The sequence below is a fragment of the Pezoporus occidentalis genome, unplaced genomic scaffold (assembly GCF_034315485.1).
Source record: "Pezoporus occidentalis ecotype Australia unplaced genomic scaffold, CSIRO_AGI_Poc_V1 ctg35, whole genome shotgun sequence".
Lineage (NCBI taxonomy): Eukaryota > Metazoa > Chordata > Aves > Psittaciformes > Psittacidae > Pezoporus > Pezoporus occidentalis.
Window position 1 is genome coordinate 4820870 of NW_026915483.1, and position 17753 is coordinate 4838622.

Below are 17753 nucleotides of genomic sequence, written 5' to 3' on the forward strand. Positions count from 1 at the left end.
TGTTAAACACCCCAAGGCGATGTTGTTTACCATTTCCAGCTCAGGTGCTCTGAAGATCTCTAATGAAGCCAGTTAAGATGGGGCAAAAAGAAGGACTTTTGCTAAGTCTCAGCACTGGGGTTTGGGAGCAAACCTGGGTGCAGACAGCACAGAGACTGCAAACACATGTGGGGGCCATGTCCCACCACATCGGGTATCACCACCGGTGGGGACAGAGGTTTGCTCCCACAATGAGGATGAAGAGCGCTTTGACCTGATGGCACAAACCACTGCAGCAAGGAAGATGAAAGACAGCCCTGATTAGCACACCATTAAACAAACATTTAACATCATCATTGAAGACTGAGCCTGATTAATAGGTCAAAAAGGGCTAATTAGACTTTGTTGTGAGGAAGGGTGTGTATGTGTGAGCACCAGGCATCGTGAGTCCCTTAAATTAGTCCAATAATGTGATCGCTGCCCAAGTTAAATGTCACCGTTCAGATCATCTGCAGAGAGCAGCTGGGTGTGCATGGAGCATGTGCTCCCAGGCCTCCAGCTCCTCCGACCCCACTTCTGCTGCTTTTCCCTCCGGTACAGGAGAAACCCAGGAAATCTATGCACTAGCTCCAGTTTTCTTTGGAAACTACTCAGAGACGCATTGCTTCACCACTGACCATAAAAGTGCTTTTCAGCTGTGGTGGAAAACAGCGATTCTGACTGGAAAAGGTATTTCCCAGCTGGCTGTTGCTGGTGAAGGAAGAAGGCATTTTGTGATGTTCCACAATACAGCAGCCAAGGAGGAGAACGGTGATTAATAACACAATGATGATACAGAATGTTGCAATGAGCCAGGCTCCAACCCACTGCTAGAACCATAGCATCATAGTTTGGGTTGGAAGAGACCTTCAAAGATCATTTAGTCCAACCCCATGCAAGGAGCAGGGACATCTATCTTCATCTAGATCAGGTTGATCAGAACCACATCCAGCCTGGCCTTGAATGTCTCCAGGGATGGAGCACCCACCACCTCTCTGGACAACCTGTGCCAGTGTTTTACCACCCTCATTGTGAAGAATTTCTTCCTCAAGTCCTGAAATCTCCCCTCTTTTAGCTTAAAACCTTTAATCATTGTCCTGTCACAACAGGCCCTGCTAAAAAGTCCTTCCCCATCTTTCTTACAGGCCCCTTTTAAGAACTGAAAGGCCACAATAAGCTCTCCCTGGAGTCTACTCCAGGCTGAACAGCCCCAGCTCTCTCACAGTGCAGTGCTGACTCAGGCAGAAGGGAAAGGACCTGATCCCGCTCCTCAACTCAGCACCATTTCTCAGCACCATCTGCATTTGGCACCTGCCCCAGCAGCAATCAGAGGCCACAGGAAGCTAGCAATGACACACAACACACTTGCGCCTCTGAGCCATCACCTCCTAAAATACCCAAATCATCTGTGATGGCCTCATAGCTCATTGCTGCTGGTGACCTGCATGGGGACGCACTGTCCCCAAACAGAGGAGCTCTGCTGGGGCTCGCTTGGGGTTCTACTCCCCTACCGAGAGCTGACTCTACCATGTCTTGGAGACAAGAGCACTCCTGACAGAACACTGAGCACGTTCTGGGCTCAACAGCCTCTGCCTATGACTGATAAAGAAAAATTAACCCCCAAAGTGGGACCTCATCAGTTTCCTAAACCTCACTTCCGATAAATGTGCAGTACACAATCTACCCCAAATTTCATTCTCTATATTTTAATTATTAAAATCTACCAGTCAATACCATTTTGAGACACATTAGAATGAGTGGGCAAAGATTTCCCTTCCCCCCCCCCCAAAAAAAAAAAAAAGTAGTTATCTGATATAATTTTATGAGAGAATATTTTTATAAAATCATTTGTACTAATTTAAGCATTTATCATTATATGCAAAAAGATTTCTTGATGAGAATATTATAGACGGTGCATGTTTTTGACATTAGCATTTTATTTGGATGACTAATCTTGCAGATGTGAAATTTTAATGAATTATTCATGAAAAATCTCTCCTCTGAAATTTCAGTTTGCTGCTAATGCTAGTTATTAAACATTTTATTTTTCTTTATAAAACTTGATGAAGGAAATAAATGTGTGCTTACTCAAAAGAAAAGAAGGTGGGTATTTCCTTTCAAGTTTATCTTGGGTGACAGCGTGACCTGGGACTTTGCTCCTCATGGTTTTGTGGACCAACGGGTTGATTCTGCAACCCCCTTTTCACACATGTGTAACGTGTATCCAACCCTTCCTACCGAAGCCAGCAGTGCCCATTAGGGCACCACACTTGAGAGGCTCTTGAGCATGAGGCCCCAAACCCCTTCTTTCACACTTTCCCCTTTGAAGTCATCCAATGAGAAAGCAAATACCCTGAACTCCCTGTGAGCCCAATGGTCAAACAGCGATGGGCTTGCAAAAGCAGATGAATTCTTTGGATGACAGCATCTTCCTTGCTTCCAGGGCTCAACCAATCGCCCTGTCCAGACTGGCCATGAAACCACCACTACAGCATCTTGCAATTGGGGGAGACACAAGGAGGGCGATGAGGCTGTCCATGGATGTGCTGGGACACGGGTGAGATGCTCCATGTGTCACCGCTGGGGGGATGCGACATGGAAGTCATTGGCAGAGGAGGGGGAACAAACCAAAAACTTAGGACATGGCAACTTGCATTACCAGTGTGAACAACCAGCATTTTTATTGCATTTGAGAATGCTATAATGTCAGTAATTAGTACTGACTACACAACATTTTTTATTGTCTGTATCAACAGACATGGAATGATGGAATTACAGTTGATGTAAGGAATGAGTTTCTTTTATGCCTTATCAAAAAAAAAAAAAAAGAAAAAAGAAAAAAGAAAAAAAAATCTTGTTACTGGCAGCACATACACACAAAGCACCATGCTAACAGTCTGGACTGTACCATTTTCATCAAGGCTTATGGGTAGAAGATACTTGTTTACCTGTTCTGGGCCCATTAAAATGCAGTCCGTAACTGCAAATTCACCTCGCAAGACTAGAATACTAAATGACTTCGGAAACATCTAAAAACTCACTTGGAGTTCATTAACCAAAGGTACCAAAAGATTTCAAAAGAGTTTAAACACATTTGGTGGTGGGTTTTTTTTCCATGCTATAATGAACGTGAAATTATTTGCAATCTGAAAACTACAATAGTTCAAAATTATTTTTAAAAACTTTATATAGATATATTTATGTATGTATATATATAAAATATCTAATGATCTGCAACAGTTGTACAACCAGAATCCCTGCCCCGGCCTCTTCCCGAAGCGGGAGCTCCAGGAGAGGGGAGGTGCAGGACCTACAGCGGGACTCTTGCGAGTGAGAATCAAAAAAGGTCATTTTTTGCGGTCACTTATTCTACATAAGCCTTGATTTTTCATTTCACTTCGAGTTGAATGCAGAAACCCAACAGGTTTTACATTTACAAACTTGGGGTTGTTGTTTTGTGGACAAGGAAGGCTTTGACTCTCATTCCTGACAGCGATTTACCTGATACATGGTACTACTTTCATAATGTACGCTTTTCTTTGAGAAAAAAAACATGTAACAAATTGTCTTTACATCTTGGCACCTTGTAAAGTTTTTTTCTTGTTTTATACAAAAGTTCAATAGTTTGACACTCCCCGTTATTAATCACTACTTCACTGATAAACTTTGAAAGTGTGACCCTGGAATTCATCATGCAAAATATTTACTGCAGCAGGAGAAAAACAGTTCTTTTTTTTTTTCCTTTTTTTCCTTTTTTTTTTAATGATTTTTCTTTTTTTTCCTTTCAAATAGATGAACTTTGTTTAAGACAGCCAGAAAAGGCAGTGGTAAGATGAACAGAAGGGGTGGGAAAGTATCAAAAAAACCAGCTTAAACACAAAAACTGTACAAAAACGCTTCGATCAATGATAACAGGAGAAAAAAAAAAGAGAAAAAACTCTGTCAACTATGTTACAATTTAAAAGCTGAAAAAAAAAAAGTCAGGGATTTTCTCCCACATGTCAGCAAACGTCATCCAATATTCTTAAAGCAAGGATAACTAAATAAAATACATGTGCAGCGTATTCTGCAATTCCATTACATACAGTAGGTTTTTTTTTCTTTTCAAAGCTATTTTTTTTTTAGTATAGTTAATATAAAGCAGTTGCACAAAAAGCAAAAGGTGTTTTGACAAACAGGTCTGCATTTATTCCTTTTGAGGAATGATATCTAAAAAAAAGGACCTTTCCACCTTTTCCTCCCTCCCCACCCTCCCCCCAAAAGACAAAGGCTCACACAGACACAGTGGGATATATATGTACAACATAATAAACCCCTCCCTAAAGAAGCAACTGTATATCCAAAGGGATAGAGAATCAGAATTGTAAAAATCATAGTGAAGTTTGCTTGATGTAAAGCCTGAGATTTTCAGTTGGTTCTTCTGCAAGGCTGCGACACCTGCCAGATATGTTAAAATCTAATTTTTTATTTCTTTTTCTCTTTTTTTTAAGTTTTTTTTTTGTTTTTGCTACAGTCTTTAGACTAAGCATGCAAGACATACAACTAAGTGCAACTGAGTGAAATGTATTTTTTTTATTTACTCATTCCCTAACAGTTTGGACTGAGGTATGCGTACTAACAGTTTTCTCATGCTGTTATCTTTACTCATGTCTAGCTACACATGCTGAGGATGAACTAATCTACCAGATTTTAATCCCCTTCTGAATCCCGAACTAACCAGCAAACCACTCAGTTTAGAAGCACAGGGCTCAATTCTCATGATCCCCATCTGGCTACCGCCGGCACGTCACGAAGCTGCCTGGATATAATTTAAATGAAAAGAAAAAATGTTTCAAATGACCACAGACTGCCCTTTTTTTTTCTTTTCTTCTCTTTTTTTTTATGTCTTTTGAAACAGAAAGCAGAGTTGAGTTTTTATCAAAGTAACTGCCAATAAAATTTGTTGTACCAAAGCTTATGAGTGGACAGGAGTGTTATTTCCTCATGAAAAATGCTGACCAAAAAAAAACTGAAACAAAACTGAGCAAATGTGCCAAGATCAACCAAAACTCAAGCAGTCATCCTAGCACAGTCCCGGAACAGAAGTGGCACAGAATCTGCAGAACCAAAGACCAAAAAATTGTTTTTCTTTTAATTCTAGAAATACTATTATGTTGTCCAGTTTAATTGTGGGAGCTTTTCTGTTCTCTTCTGTCTTTTATTAAACTGTCTCCTTTATCTGATACTCTAATCTTCCACAAAATAACTGTGTCTTTGCTTTCTCCAGCTCCCTTCTCATAGCTCCACCAGTAACACTGATTCCTAGTTTTAGCCTCAAAAGCTCTCCTCGATTCCTCTTTACAGACTTTCATTTTGGTCACTGTAAAGAATTGCAAATAAAAAGTAATAACTTTGGTTCAGACATCTACTTGGACTTCTAAATTTTCTAGAATAAAGGAGCAGTTTCCCTCTCAGGTTAGCAATAGCCCACATCTTGTCATTTCCCTCTAAATTCTTCAACCTCCTTTGATCAACAATAAGAGGATATTTGGCTTCATAAGATAAAGCATATAACAGAGAACATAATTTACGTTTGTGTAATATCTTTGGTAATTTTAGGAAAAAGAAAGGTACAAAGAAGAATATAAATTAAGCTCTGAAAGGCTTTTTGAAATAATAAAAAAGCTACAGTCCTACATAAATAAATGAGTGATGGAAAGTGGTTGCAGAATGAAAATATTTAGGTGTTTGGTGACCAAGGTTTATTGACCTATCACAACAAATTTTGTATGTCATGTTTGCTTTGAAGAGCCTTGCCAGTTTTCCTTAACAAGCGAATTCTCTCCTGGATCTCCTGTCTCCTATGGCGAGGTTTCCATACTGGCTGGTGTAATATTGCATAACAATCTTAACTGCAGTACTGGATTTGCACAGCTGAAAATTAACACTTTTAGCATTAGTGGGCCTCTGTCCTTATTAACTCTGTAACAAGTACAATCTGAAATCTAATTTGTATTCAAACAGATTAATGCCACCAAGCAATTCTGAGCCGATGTTTAACCGTGAAGCATCACCATGTACAATAACAATTTAATGAAGTCATCTTTCCAAGCACTATTTGCAAATGCAAATGCATAAGAAGAAAAAAAATATAATTGTAATAATAAATGTATAGGTGCCCATCTCTGTAATCTTAGATATTCCAGAAAGATTTGTTGACCCATTAGAACTCGTGTTAACCAACCGAGAACCTGCCACTGTACTATTCATCCTCTAACAAAGTGAACTCTGTTGGTGCTGCATATATTTCTTTGTGCTGTTCAATTTTGTGGCATTTGCTAATATTCACCATTGCTGCCAAAAGAAAAGTAATAAAAAAATAATCAAAAAACCCAAACAAAAAGAAAATATATTAAAAATACTGCTTTGTGGAATGAATCTGTGTTGCTTCCTACAGTGTTTCTATGTTCATCTGTCATTCATTCTCATTCTTGCAGTACTTCGTTCCTCTCTCTCCGTTGGACAACCCTTCCACATGTATCGTGCAGCATTTGGGACCTTTTCAAAAAACGACAACAAAAAAAAAGGAGACACCGAAATGGAATGCTTTCCATAGCTAAAGAAAACATGGTGGCATCTGAAGGAAACTGGAATGAATGACAGAAAAAACTACAAACAATTCAATGACATTCAGCTTCGTATAATAAAAACACCTATTAACATTCATCACAAAGTACAGAAAACGTTGAAGCCTCTGAGAGGCCCTGGGCCCAGATGAGGCCTGAGGTCAGAACTTAAAATGGTAGAGGAGAAGTGGGGCGGGGGAATAAAAGCAATACATTAAAATGTTTGGGATAATTTTTTCTTTTAACCCCTCCCCGATATACACGCTCACACGCACACACACATATTCACACACGTGCACACACAGGCCTTCCCCATCCCAAATGGAAGCAAAAAAACAAGGAAAAAAAAAGGCAAAAAAAAAAGAAACCAACCAAAAAACAAAAATATGGAGTAAAGGCAGTGATAATCAACATGCAGTACTGTGCAAATATGTTGTCCATTGGAATCCTTAAAATCTGGGCAAAGACTTGATCTGCAGTTCAGGTGTACATGCTCAGTTTGATGTCCTCAAATGTCCAAAATTGGCAGGACCTGCAGTCCACAGCTGGCTGCTAAATGCAAGTGAATCAGTTTAGCAAATTTACAACACTGATGTTGACTGTAAGAGAGGAAAATCCCAAGTACCAAACAAGTCCATCCAATGCACAGAGTACAAATTCCTTTTTTCAACAAAAAGTAGAAAAATCAAAAATACTCCCAAATGGGATACTTGATGGCACTAAGAGTTAACATATTTCATAGTTGTCAAAGTGGACTGAGAATCCTCCAGACTGTACAATAATGGAGAGATTTCACAGCTAAGTTTTGACGCGTTTTTCCAATCTTCATTCTCAGCATTAACAATGTCAGACATACTCATTCTATGTCCTCATTTACAGGTTCATCTTCATAATCTCTGTCATGATCGAAATCTGGACTGTGGTTGGCTGTTGTCACTAAGGATAGCGGGCCTTCATTTTCATCTGGATCTAACGGTTCTTCTTTGACATGCACGGGGTGCCTGGAAAAACAAAACCATGGTCAATCAGCAAGCTGCTCGTTGAAAAATTTTTTCACAACTTGATTTGGGGAGAAAGATATGGTGGTCTGGGGGTTCAGACTTGATGCACCAGGTCTAAGAGCTCCAGCTCATCAAGGATAAGACCCTCAGCTTCTGCACTAGCCACTAAAGCCGAGCGAAGGCTACACCACGCAAGCAGTGCGCAACTTCCCTGGGAAAACACTCTGGGAGGAGCGCCTCAATTGGGCTTCCGCCTTGGGATCGAGAGAAAAACGCTCTCAGCTGACATATTAAGTTAATACAATCTTTGGATAAATAAGCAGAATAAGCACCCGAATGGCAAAGCAGTGGTTTGCCAGTCTGCCGAGCCAGCAGAGGCTGGGCTAATCATCGCGCGCTGTGTGTGCAGCGTCTCTCGTTAACATGCAGAACCTGTGAGGCAACTCTCCAGAGGACGACCCCAAGTGAGGTTCTATCATTAATCAACTTCAAGCAAACACAGCAAAGAGACACCATGATACATGCTTTAAACTCCAAATTAATGCATATTTTTACAAACTGTCAATAAGGGAAGAAAAGCCCTGCCAGGAAACACAAACAGAGAGGAAAAGGCTCGCTCAACACAACAATATGATAAGAAAGCACAGTCCTAACGAGAATAATAACACTGTCAGCTGTAAACAAGGCAGAACATGATCCCCAGCTCATGGTGGGCACAAGGATGTACTAAAGAGATGAGATCTGCCAAATTTCTCACTACAGCATCGCACATGAATAACCCGCGGGGGAACGGGGCTTGGTCATTCAAAACGGGTATGATAACAATTGAAAATTGTTGTTCGTAAATCATATTTACAACAAATCCTATACAAATACAAATTACCTTCCTCCCCCCCTTTTCTTTTTGTTCAACAGCTTTTGAAATGTAAAATAGCCATGTGAGTCAATAGTGTCTTGTTGCTGGGACTTTAAAGGAAAGTAGGATTTTATTGACATTACCAAGTATTAATAATGCGACACAGCAATGGAGACCCTGTTTGCTTCCTAAATAATTGATGTTGTAGGCAATCCCTTAAAATAAAGTGTTAATGAGTTCAAGTCCCACTCTGTCTCTCATTGAGTTGATATCCACCTCCTAGAGTCTTGGGTTTTCTCCATGCAAGCTGACTTAACCCTTTCACATAGGCTCTGTGAAACCATGATCTGAAGCGCAAACCCTCCTTGTAAGAACTTCTCTCTTGTGCAGCTTTCCTTCAAAATGAATGATTTAAAATAGCTGCATTTTATTTTATGGTCTGTGTAGATAGGAACGACAATACTGTTTGTACTCTGCTGCACTGGTGGACAGCAAGAATAAATCACCAAACAGGCAAAATGGGCTTGGTAGCCGTGTACAAGCCAAAGGTACTCTGCCTACTGCAAATGACCCTGGTGAACCAGTTGTACCCCTGCACAGACTGCGAAGGTGTACCACACCCTGCTTATTTATTTTGACTTGAGTTTAGGAAGCATCTAACATGCTGACTACAGACCTCTCTAAGGCGAGCTGTGAATGCCTTTCAAGTCCCTACATATTTCAACTTCTTGAGTTGTAAAGTCAAGGAGATCAATACTTAAGTATTAACTGCGTCTTCCAACCCATCCGACAAAGGAAGAAGTGATGCAATATCCATGTACACAGACTTTTTACTTTCAAATTATAGAATCAGAGAATGGATAGGGATGGACACATGGCCCATCAACATACTCTGGGAGCAGAAAGGTTCCTCTGCATGTTGCATAATTTTTGCAAAAAATACAATGAGAGATATTGCTCGTACAGTTTTGACCTAATTATTGAAAAAGGAGGGGTAAAAAAATACTGGGACGAGATGATTCAAACATCAGAGGTTAGGAATTAGCACAAGCACATCAAAAGTCTCACAAGCAATCGTCACCGCAGAGGTGTGCGTGTGCTAACTGTCCTGGCGGCTCGTGGCCCTCATGAATGTGAAACCATGCTGATTACCTGCAACTAGGCAAACTTGTATTATGAATAGGCTGTGGGGCCCCTCACTTGGGAGAAAACATGAAATGAAAAACAGAAGAAAAAGGGGCAGAAAGTGCCTACACACAGAGATGGATAAAGTGTGTGCTACCCGGCCTTTATGGCAGTGATCTCTTTTACTGCTGCTTTAATTTAGAAGTCCTATTTGCTTGTTTCTGGCTTTGATGCTGCTGCTGGGCTTGTGGATTTTGTGTTTTATTTTTTAAAAAAGTATTATTTTTGAAAATGCAAATGGGAAATTTTAAAAGGAGAGAGGAGAACACACGCCACATGCAGCAGAGGTGGCTTTGCTACATGGACCAGAGTTTGCCCAAAGACTGCATCCCACCACCTTCTGCTTGGCCGGGGGGCAGAAGTGAATCGGTGCTAGCAGGTAAGTATATTAACCACCTGAAACGCTGTGAAAGCTCTTTCAAAGGCCCCTGAACCTTTCCAAAGCAAACTCTTGCCCCCCTTCTGGTTTTGTTATGAAAGCAGGTGAAACCAGGTGGTTTTAACTGAGTTTCTCTTTGAGTTTTGGTGTGGTTCCCACAAGTCAAAAAAGTCCAAAACTTCAGGAGTGAAAAGCAAAGCAAGCACTGAGTTGTGAAAAGGGCCGTCTGACCCCAAGCAAGACAAAGCCAGGAAGGGCCAGAAAGCCACGGGGTGGCACAGCCACGCCAGCCTCCTCCAGCAGCTCACATGTCACACAAACACCAGACAGCGCGCCTGGCAAAAACTCCATGCCCCAAATGAGGAGGGTACCTGGGAAACACACCCCCCCAGGGAGAGAGCTGTCAGGAAAACAACAACAAAAAATCAACTCCTTGTGTACTCTGTCAGCTGTAACCACAAAGTAGCGTGTGAGGAGGAAACCTTACTGAATCCGTGATTTTGCTCAAACGTGTCACAGCATCTGAAATAAATAAGCTTAAGTAAGCTCAAGGGCAAAGGGAGATGTTCGTATCTCTCAAGTTAAGCCTGAATCTCCGTTTACCAGCTCACCAAAACCCCAAACTGGGGAAGGAAAACTTCCTTTAGATAGTGAAGGATTCAGTTTTCTGAATTACAGAAAAGGTAAATGCTGGCCTAAGCAAAAAGGAAAAAAAAAAGCTGAGGGGGTGGGGGGCAGAGAAAGAGAATTAAAAAGAAAGGGTTTCCCATTTCTGTTTTCGTAGTAGCAGAATCTCAGCACATTCCTTTTAAGAAGACGCCTAAGACTCCAGAAGGGGTTAACAATAAATAACCTTGCTGAACACAGATTCCCCTTCTTTTCACATCTGAGTAATTCTTTTGTTTGTCCACTCTGGGAACAGAGGAGTTTTTAATAAAGCTGACTGTTGTTTAAAGCCACTGAGTACTGGTGGTGCACACAGCATGGAGTAGTTTGCTTTGTGGCTACCTTTGGAGCATATCAGGATGAAAGTGTTATGTCCCCAAGCTGTAATTATGCGACTACTTTCTAGTGTTTCAAAAGGAGGGAGAGAGAAGGGGGAAAAAAAAGGAAAAACCTAGCTGTGGTTCAATGTGTCATAAAAAGGAAACAAATGAGCGGTAATAAGACTTCAGCTAAAGTGTTAGACTTCTTAGCTGTCATGTTAACAAGGTCCTTTAAACCTTACAATAAAGTTTAAAGCTTGATTTCTTCTAATACACTGAAATTGTTTAAAAAATAATTTGCATGATGACAAGGAAATCTGTTCAGAGAAAAAAATGGAAAATGTCATTCGCAAAGCAGGCTGACGGGAAAGAAGAGGTTGCACAGCGTCTGGAAATTTGCTGTTGACTCATGACTGTATTTAGTAAACAGGGTAAAACCCCGTGATGAGTGAATGGTGTTCTGGCTTTAGATCCCTTCGAACTACTTAGAAACACCATTTTAAGGGGAAGCTCAGCGGCTGCTATTGGAACATCACCCGGTCACATTTTACTTAAGCAAAAAGAAATGTTGAGCAGAGAACACATATATTATCAATTCTGAGAAAATGAAAACACTCAGGAAACAATCATTTCCATATTACAACAGAAAATTGGATTTTCTGGTGAATAATGAAAATGAGGCATCGCTCCCCCTGACCTCCTCTCTCTCCAGTATTTGTTCTGTGCCCCTCACCTTGGTATCAATGTGCTAAGAGATGATTATTAAGTGCAACAAAGGCCACAGCTATGCACAGTTCTGGAAGATGTCCTAGCCTGTTTCAACTCAGTTATTTTTCCCTCCTTGCAATCTCTTCAAAGACAACGAAACCTTAGGTGAAATGAGAAGCGCATGAACTACACTAGCCTTGAACTTGCTAAAAAATAATTACTTGGATTAACACAACATCATAAACATTCATCCCTGTCTGTTAGGCCAGGAGAAACCCTTGGGAGAAGCCTTGTTTCTGGAGAAAAGCCATGTCCCCCCACTCCTCCTTCACGCCGGCCCTACATGGTCACGGGGCAGAGGATAACGAATTGTGACTAAAACTGCCTCAAGATGAATCTGTTTGTGAGGGACAGAAAGTGTGTCATGCAACGCTACTTTGGAGGGAGATAATTAATACTGCACAAACAATCACTGGAAAAGCTAAACACGTTATTTGAATGTTTTGAAGTAAATGGCAAAAGACAATGTTTAAATTAATTATTAATTGAAAATGAATGTTGCCATCTTTAAAGTTGTTTTTTTTTCAAAGCACTTTGTGCACTGATTTAAAATACTGCAATATCAAAGCACCCAGAGCCTCAGATTTCTTCGTGCCCCCTCCCCTCTGACAACACATTATGCAGGTGGGAAACTTTTTTTGCCATTAAATGCTAATTAGTTTCACAACTAATTACAATCACGGTATTAGGTTAATGTTTTTCTACTTTTTGATTTAGACTTACTTTTGTAAATCCCTTATTCAAATTACTTTGAAGTAAAAGACTACAAATTAGTTCTCTTTTTAATGTGTAATGTGAGTCGTAGCAATCCAGCCAGTAATTTTACAGCCTGTTGTGAGGAGCAGAAAGGCAGCGTGGCTCTTGCGCACGGTTGTTCACATATGTACCCAACTGCTCCAGAACTACGAGACTTATAAATGCCGGCTTCCTCACCAGCCACCAATTACCCAGTGTGTAATGTGAGGGGAGGGGAGAGTTTACAGCTTTGCAAACTCACTCCATCACCCCATAAATACTGAGCACACCCATTGGGGCATCACACCCTTCCTGCCTTACCCTTTTCCTGCTCCAGCTTGCTGCCCGGGTGCCATTCACGTTGAGCAGGGACAGCGATCCCCTATTACTTCATGTGGTTATATATGCCCTCATTATACTGCCGTCTGTTGCTATAATGCTCCTATTAATTTTCCTTTTGATATTTTAAGAGCAACCTATAAATCAAGCAGACCTTCACGTGTGCCATCATTAATGCTTAGTAAGGCTGTTGTGTGTTGAGTGGTTCTTTTTAGACCCACCAAACAAGCCCATTTCCTACCTCTGCTCCACTGGCCACACTTGTCGCATGGACCAAAGGGGAAAGAAATCACATTTTTTTTCTCCAAGAAATGCAGTTGCCTATGAGATTTTGCTAAGCTTAAAAACAAGAATTGAGAACGACAATTTTACAGCTCTGTGTGCTTGTCTGACTGGATTGAGCTGATGGGTTTTATGTGGAAACTGGTAAACAACTGTTTTACTAAGAACCTAAAAGAATCTAAGCATGTCTCCAAGTGGAGATGTCTACTCTTGCTGCTTCATCCATGAACCTCACGAATCAACCATGAAGGTCTCCAGAATCACACTTCAGCAGACCGTAAGACAACCCTAGAGCCACACGCATGCCGCTGCTGTACTTACATTGCTTGCATAGGGGAACGTCCTGGACTACTGTCACTCCCGTTACTGTTCGTATGCTCCATTGCACCATTGAGCTCTTCCCTCATCGCACTGGCTAAATTGCCCAGAGTGGGATTTCCCATGGAAGCAGTAGTGTATAGAGGTATACTGTTCTCAGCCATTGAAGCCTGCCAAGGACACAAACACGTATATGAGAAGCCATGACTAACGTTTTTATACATTGTACAACATGCTCACTTCTTCCAAAACATTCTCCACATTTACATTATTTGCAATTACCAGGTTTTAAAATATTGTGCTTTCTGATAGGTATTACCCTGACTCTACTAAGGGAAATTTAACATCACTTACATCTGGGTTTAAGCATTCATAGCTGTATTGGTTTGTGACAGGACAGAGCTTTCCATTCCCTATTTGGAATTAAACCCCCTGGAAAAAATAAAACGTCCTTTTCCTATTTTCATTTTGCAAAATTATGTTTGGGGCCTTGGGGTTTTTTTGTGGCTTAGGTTTGGGTTTTGTTTTTAATGAAAAGGGGAAAAAAATCAGGACTTGCTCAGCTGCTTAACTTTGTACCAGACCAAACGGGCACCAAGCAGGAGGGCAGCGGTACCGAGTTTGGTTTTCTTTGGGACCCAAGTGTGAACCAGTGGTTAGCATTAACTGGATCAGTCAAGTTGTACTGATCTACCCGAGAACTGAACCAGTCCATGTGAATTTTTTAAGCTTCAGCAACTCAGCTCTTACCTTGGCTAATACAGACCTGACCATTTTATTTCCATTTTAACTTGTTCTAAAGAAATGCCATGCAGAGGCACACTGGAGTTAACTTTCTAAATGGAAATCTTCGTAGGAAGAGAATGAACTGTTAAATATTTTCCTTCTGATTCCCACTGTTCTGCCTGCTAATATTTACTGTGTGTCAGTATTAGCTCATGCTGACGGCACAGTCCTGTGCCCATTGCGGCAGCGGTGTGAGTGCAGAAGCCCCAAGCCCTGGAGCAGCCAAGTGTCTGGCAGGGATGGGATGCGCAGCTTTCCAAGGCCGCAGCACCCAGGGACCTGAAGGACATTCAACCATTTCACCCATCCCAGCTGGATCTGGCTGACATCATCCACAGATTTCTGAGTGCTGGGGAGCCACAGACACTGGCTCGGCAGCGCTCCACCTGCTCCAGAGGGAGGTCAGCCGGCTGCAGCAGCAGAGGCAAAAACTCCATCAGGCTCCAGGTCTGTGTGATGCAAACCCTGCCCATGGGAGGAGAATCCATGCAAATGTACTCCATGCAAATGTACTCCCCACTGAACCCTCTCGCCTGCTCCTAATTCATGGGACAAAACTCCTTGCTTGTTGCTATCTGAGCCAGCAGAGATGTTCACAGGCACAGCCAGAGACCGGGCTGAGGAAAGGGAGGAACGACCAGCACTGACTGCAGCATCTTCAGGAGCATAGCCCCTTTTATTCTTCCTTATGCTGACCTCTCCATGTGCAGCCCTATGTGTCACAGATGATTACAAAAGCTATTCTAACAGGGAGGATTATTTTTATCTTCTTGATTCAACAACCGGCAAACTCATTGTGATTAGGGGATGCAAAGAATGGTTCATATTTCCTGCACTTGGCAAAATAATGACTCAAGTTCTTCACCCATAGTGATAACTTGTAATTGCAGTAAAGCAATTTACTGGGGGAGAGGTGGGACACGAGGAGTATCAGCTATAAAGATAATAAGAGGGGACGGGGATGCTTTGGGAGCCCCCGGTGACCCGCTGGGAAAAGAAAGCTCTGGTGAGAGCTGCAGTCCCTTCCACACACAGAGGGGAGAGAGCTGCTGCTTCTTCCTCACACAAGGGAGTATGTCAGAGGGGTCTGGGTGAAAGAGAGGGGCAGCTCTGACACCCCACAGGCAAAGAAAACCAGCCTGCCATCCCAGGGATGTGCAAAGAACCAGTCTTTGGTGATGTCCCCAAAAGACTAGGGAACACTGCTCCTTAATTATTAATTAGGCTGAACACAGGCACTGGCAGGTAAAGTGGCTTTGTGTCCTAAGAGGAAGGTTGCTGCCCAAGCGAGGCCTGAAATGCCAACATGGTACCAGCCACCAGATGGATTCACCCAAACGCCTGCACAGCATCTGAGGACCTGCTGGGATTTTGCCTCAAAAATCCAATGAGGGGGGAGAACAGAGATGAACCTACTGGTATATTTTCAACCAAAAAAGAGGCCCTGTCCAGTGCAATGTATATTTTTCACCCCCATTTATTAGAGGCATCACAGTGGTAGCAAATATGGCCCAGGCTCTTCTCTCCATCAATTCGGTTCACAGGATCCTATGGGGGGTGGGCACGAGTACATGCCACTTCCAGGAAAACAGGGAAATGGAAACAGTTTGGAGGTTATCACAAAAGACAAGAATGGATGGAGATGACGACAACGACACGTGTTTCAGAAATAAAACACGAACAGTTCCATATGACAAGCATATTAATTGAAATTAGTCACATAGTTAACAATGTGAAGAAATGCAGGATCATTTCAGTTTTGCCTTTCAGCCTCATGAATGTAAAATGTGCTTGTAATCTTAATACTATTCAAGAGACAAAGCAGTCTTTAAAAAATCACACTTCACAAGACTCAAGGGAAAATAAGTTACTAATGAATGGTATTTACAGTTGCTTCATTTAAACATGCTTTCCTCTGCTTTTCAGAAGTTACTGCATGAACTCAAATGAGAAGAAACATTTGTTTTTCTCCTAATAGTCTGTTTCTTGGTTCTGTAAAGAGAAGTCTGCTAAACCTTTCACAAAATGCAGCTGCCCAAGCAAATACAGCCATCAGTGAACTTCTTGAGAAGCAACCCTCAACAAACAACTGGGGTGCAATCACACACAGATTAATTCACAATGTATGGAACAGGCTTGAACCCCACACAAACATGCACACACCCCCTTGCAAATTCAGGGCACAGTAATGCATTCATATCTTTGGTTCATGTAGCAAATACTGACTTTACCTGGTGCTTCTGAGACAGGGATTTGGGGGGGGGGGAATATAGCGCATGAAAAAGAGCCCGAGACATGCACACTTTTAGGCTGCAAGTTATTAATTGTGTACCAACACTTGTGCGTGTCTACAGAGTGAAAAAACAGAATTTGTGTCTTACAGTTTAAATCAATAAAAAGAATCTTTTTTTTTTCTATAGGAATTGCGAGGTTTATTTTCTACTAACAATAGGAAGATATGTAAAAATAGCCCTTAAAAGAAAAGGGGGAAAAATGATCTGCTTTCTCTTTAAACCCATGAACAATAGAAGGTCACGTGCCGCAGTATCCTATCATTCAGCACATTAATAGCTGTGCTAGAGTAATTACACTTGTGGTATTTTTGCCTCAAGTGAAATTCTGAAATAAGAGGATGGAAATTATGATACTGCTGATAAATATTAATAAGTGAACTTTTAATTTTTTTGCCACAATATTCAAAATGCTAAGCATCTAGCTAATGCTGAAGCAGCCTGATATGTGTTTGCCTCCAGGGACTATGATGCTTTATGCACTTAAGAAAAAAGTTTAACGGAATTAAAATTTAATATCTAATTAGAGCAAGGCTAATATATTTTGAAATGAGTGGGGAAGACACACGCCTCTGTTGCATATTTGCTACAGTCATTAATCTTACCTGTAAAGCAGCATTGAGAGGTGTGCAGTAGGTGTGGCTGGTCTGTATGTTTTTAATAAGAGAAGGGTTACTGCATAAGAAAAACATAAAAAGGAGAGTTAAATGCAACCAACTTCTGTGCGAGCGTTTCAAGCATGTAATGTTTCCTCCCACATCAGAAAACTAGAGCTGAGACTGTTTTTTTCACACAAGTTCTCTCTTCTTTTTTTTTAATTTAAAGAAAATATCTGAGTTTCAGGCTACAGTTATCATATTTGCCTTTACTAAATAAGGAACATCATTATCTCTCAACGTTACCTCACCATGTGTTCTACTACCCTGCATTAGCAGCACATCTTGGCATCTCTGCTCATTTTAGCTGTGTTCAGGAGAAATTCTCCAATATTCGCCGTGTCTGGGAGCCAGTTACCATGTAAAGGTCCATCATGAGGAGCTATGAGCAAAAGCATCATGGGACATTTTAAATACTGCTTCATGCAAATCATCCTCAAAGTCGCTGGCAGCAGAGTCCCTCGCAATGGAGCAGGGGATGGTGATGACAGAGGATCTGAGCCATGTTACTTCCTGCCAGGCAATGGCCCGAAAGGGACTGGCTACAC

General features: G+C 41.4%; 1 protein-coding gene across 22 annotated transcripts in view; it reads right to left on the reverse strand.

Annotated features, from left to right (window-relative positions):
- Window positions 1–3784: 3784 nt before the first annotated feature.
- The window catches only part of FOXP1 (forkhead box P1), a 386145-nt gene continuing 372176 nt past the window's right edge, over window positions 3785–17753 (reverse strand). For 21 of the 22 annotated variants that reach the window (XM_062630323.1, XM_062630334.1, XM_062630333.1 and 18 more), the window contains 3 exons: window positions 17155–17224; window positions 13476–13642; window positions 3785–7624 (listed from right to left, as the gene is read on the reverse strand). In XM_062630323.1, coding sequence (XP_062486307.1) covers window positions 7480–7624; window positions 13476–13642; window positions 17155–17224 — 382 coding nt within the window. In that variant the 3' untranslated portion in view covers window positions 3785–7479. Of the gene's footprint in view, window positions 7625–13475; window positions 13643–17154; window positions 17225–17753 lie in introns of those variants that run through there. The other variant, XM_062630339.1, reaches the window with a different exon arrangement.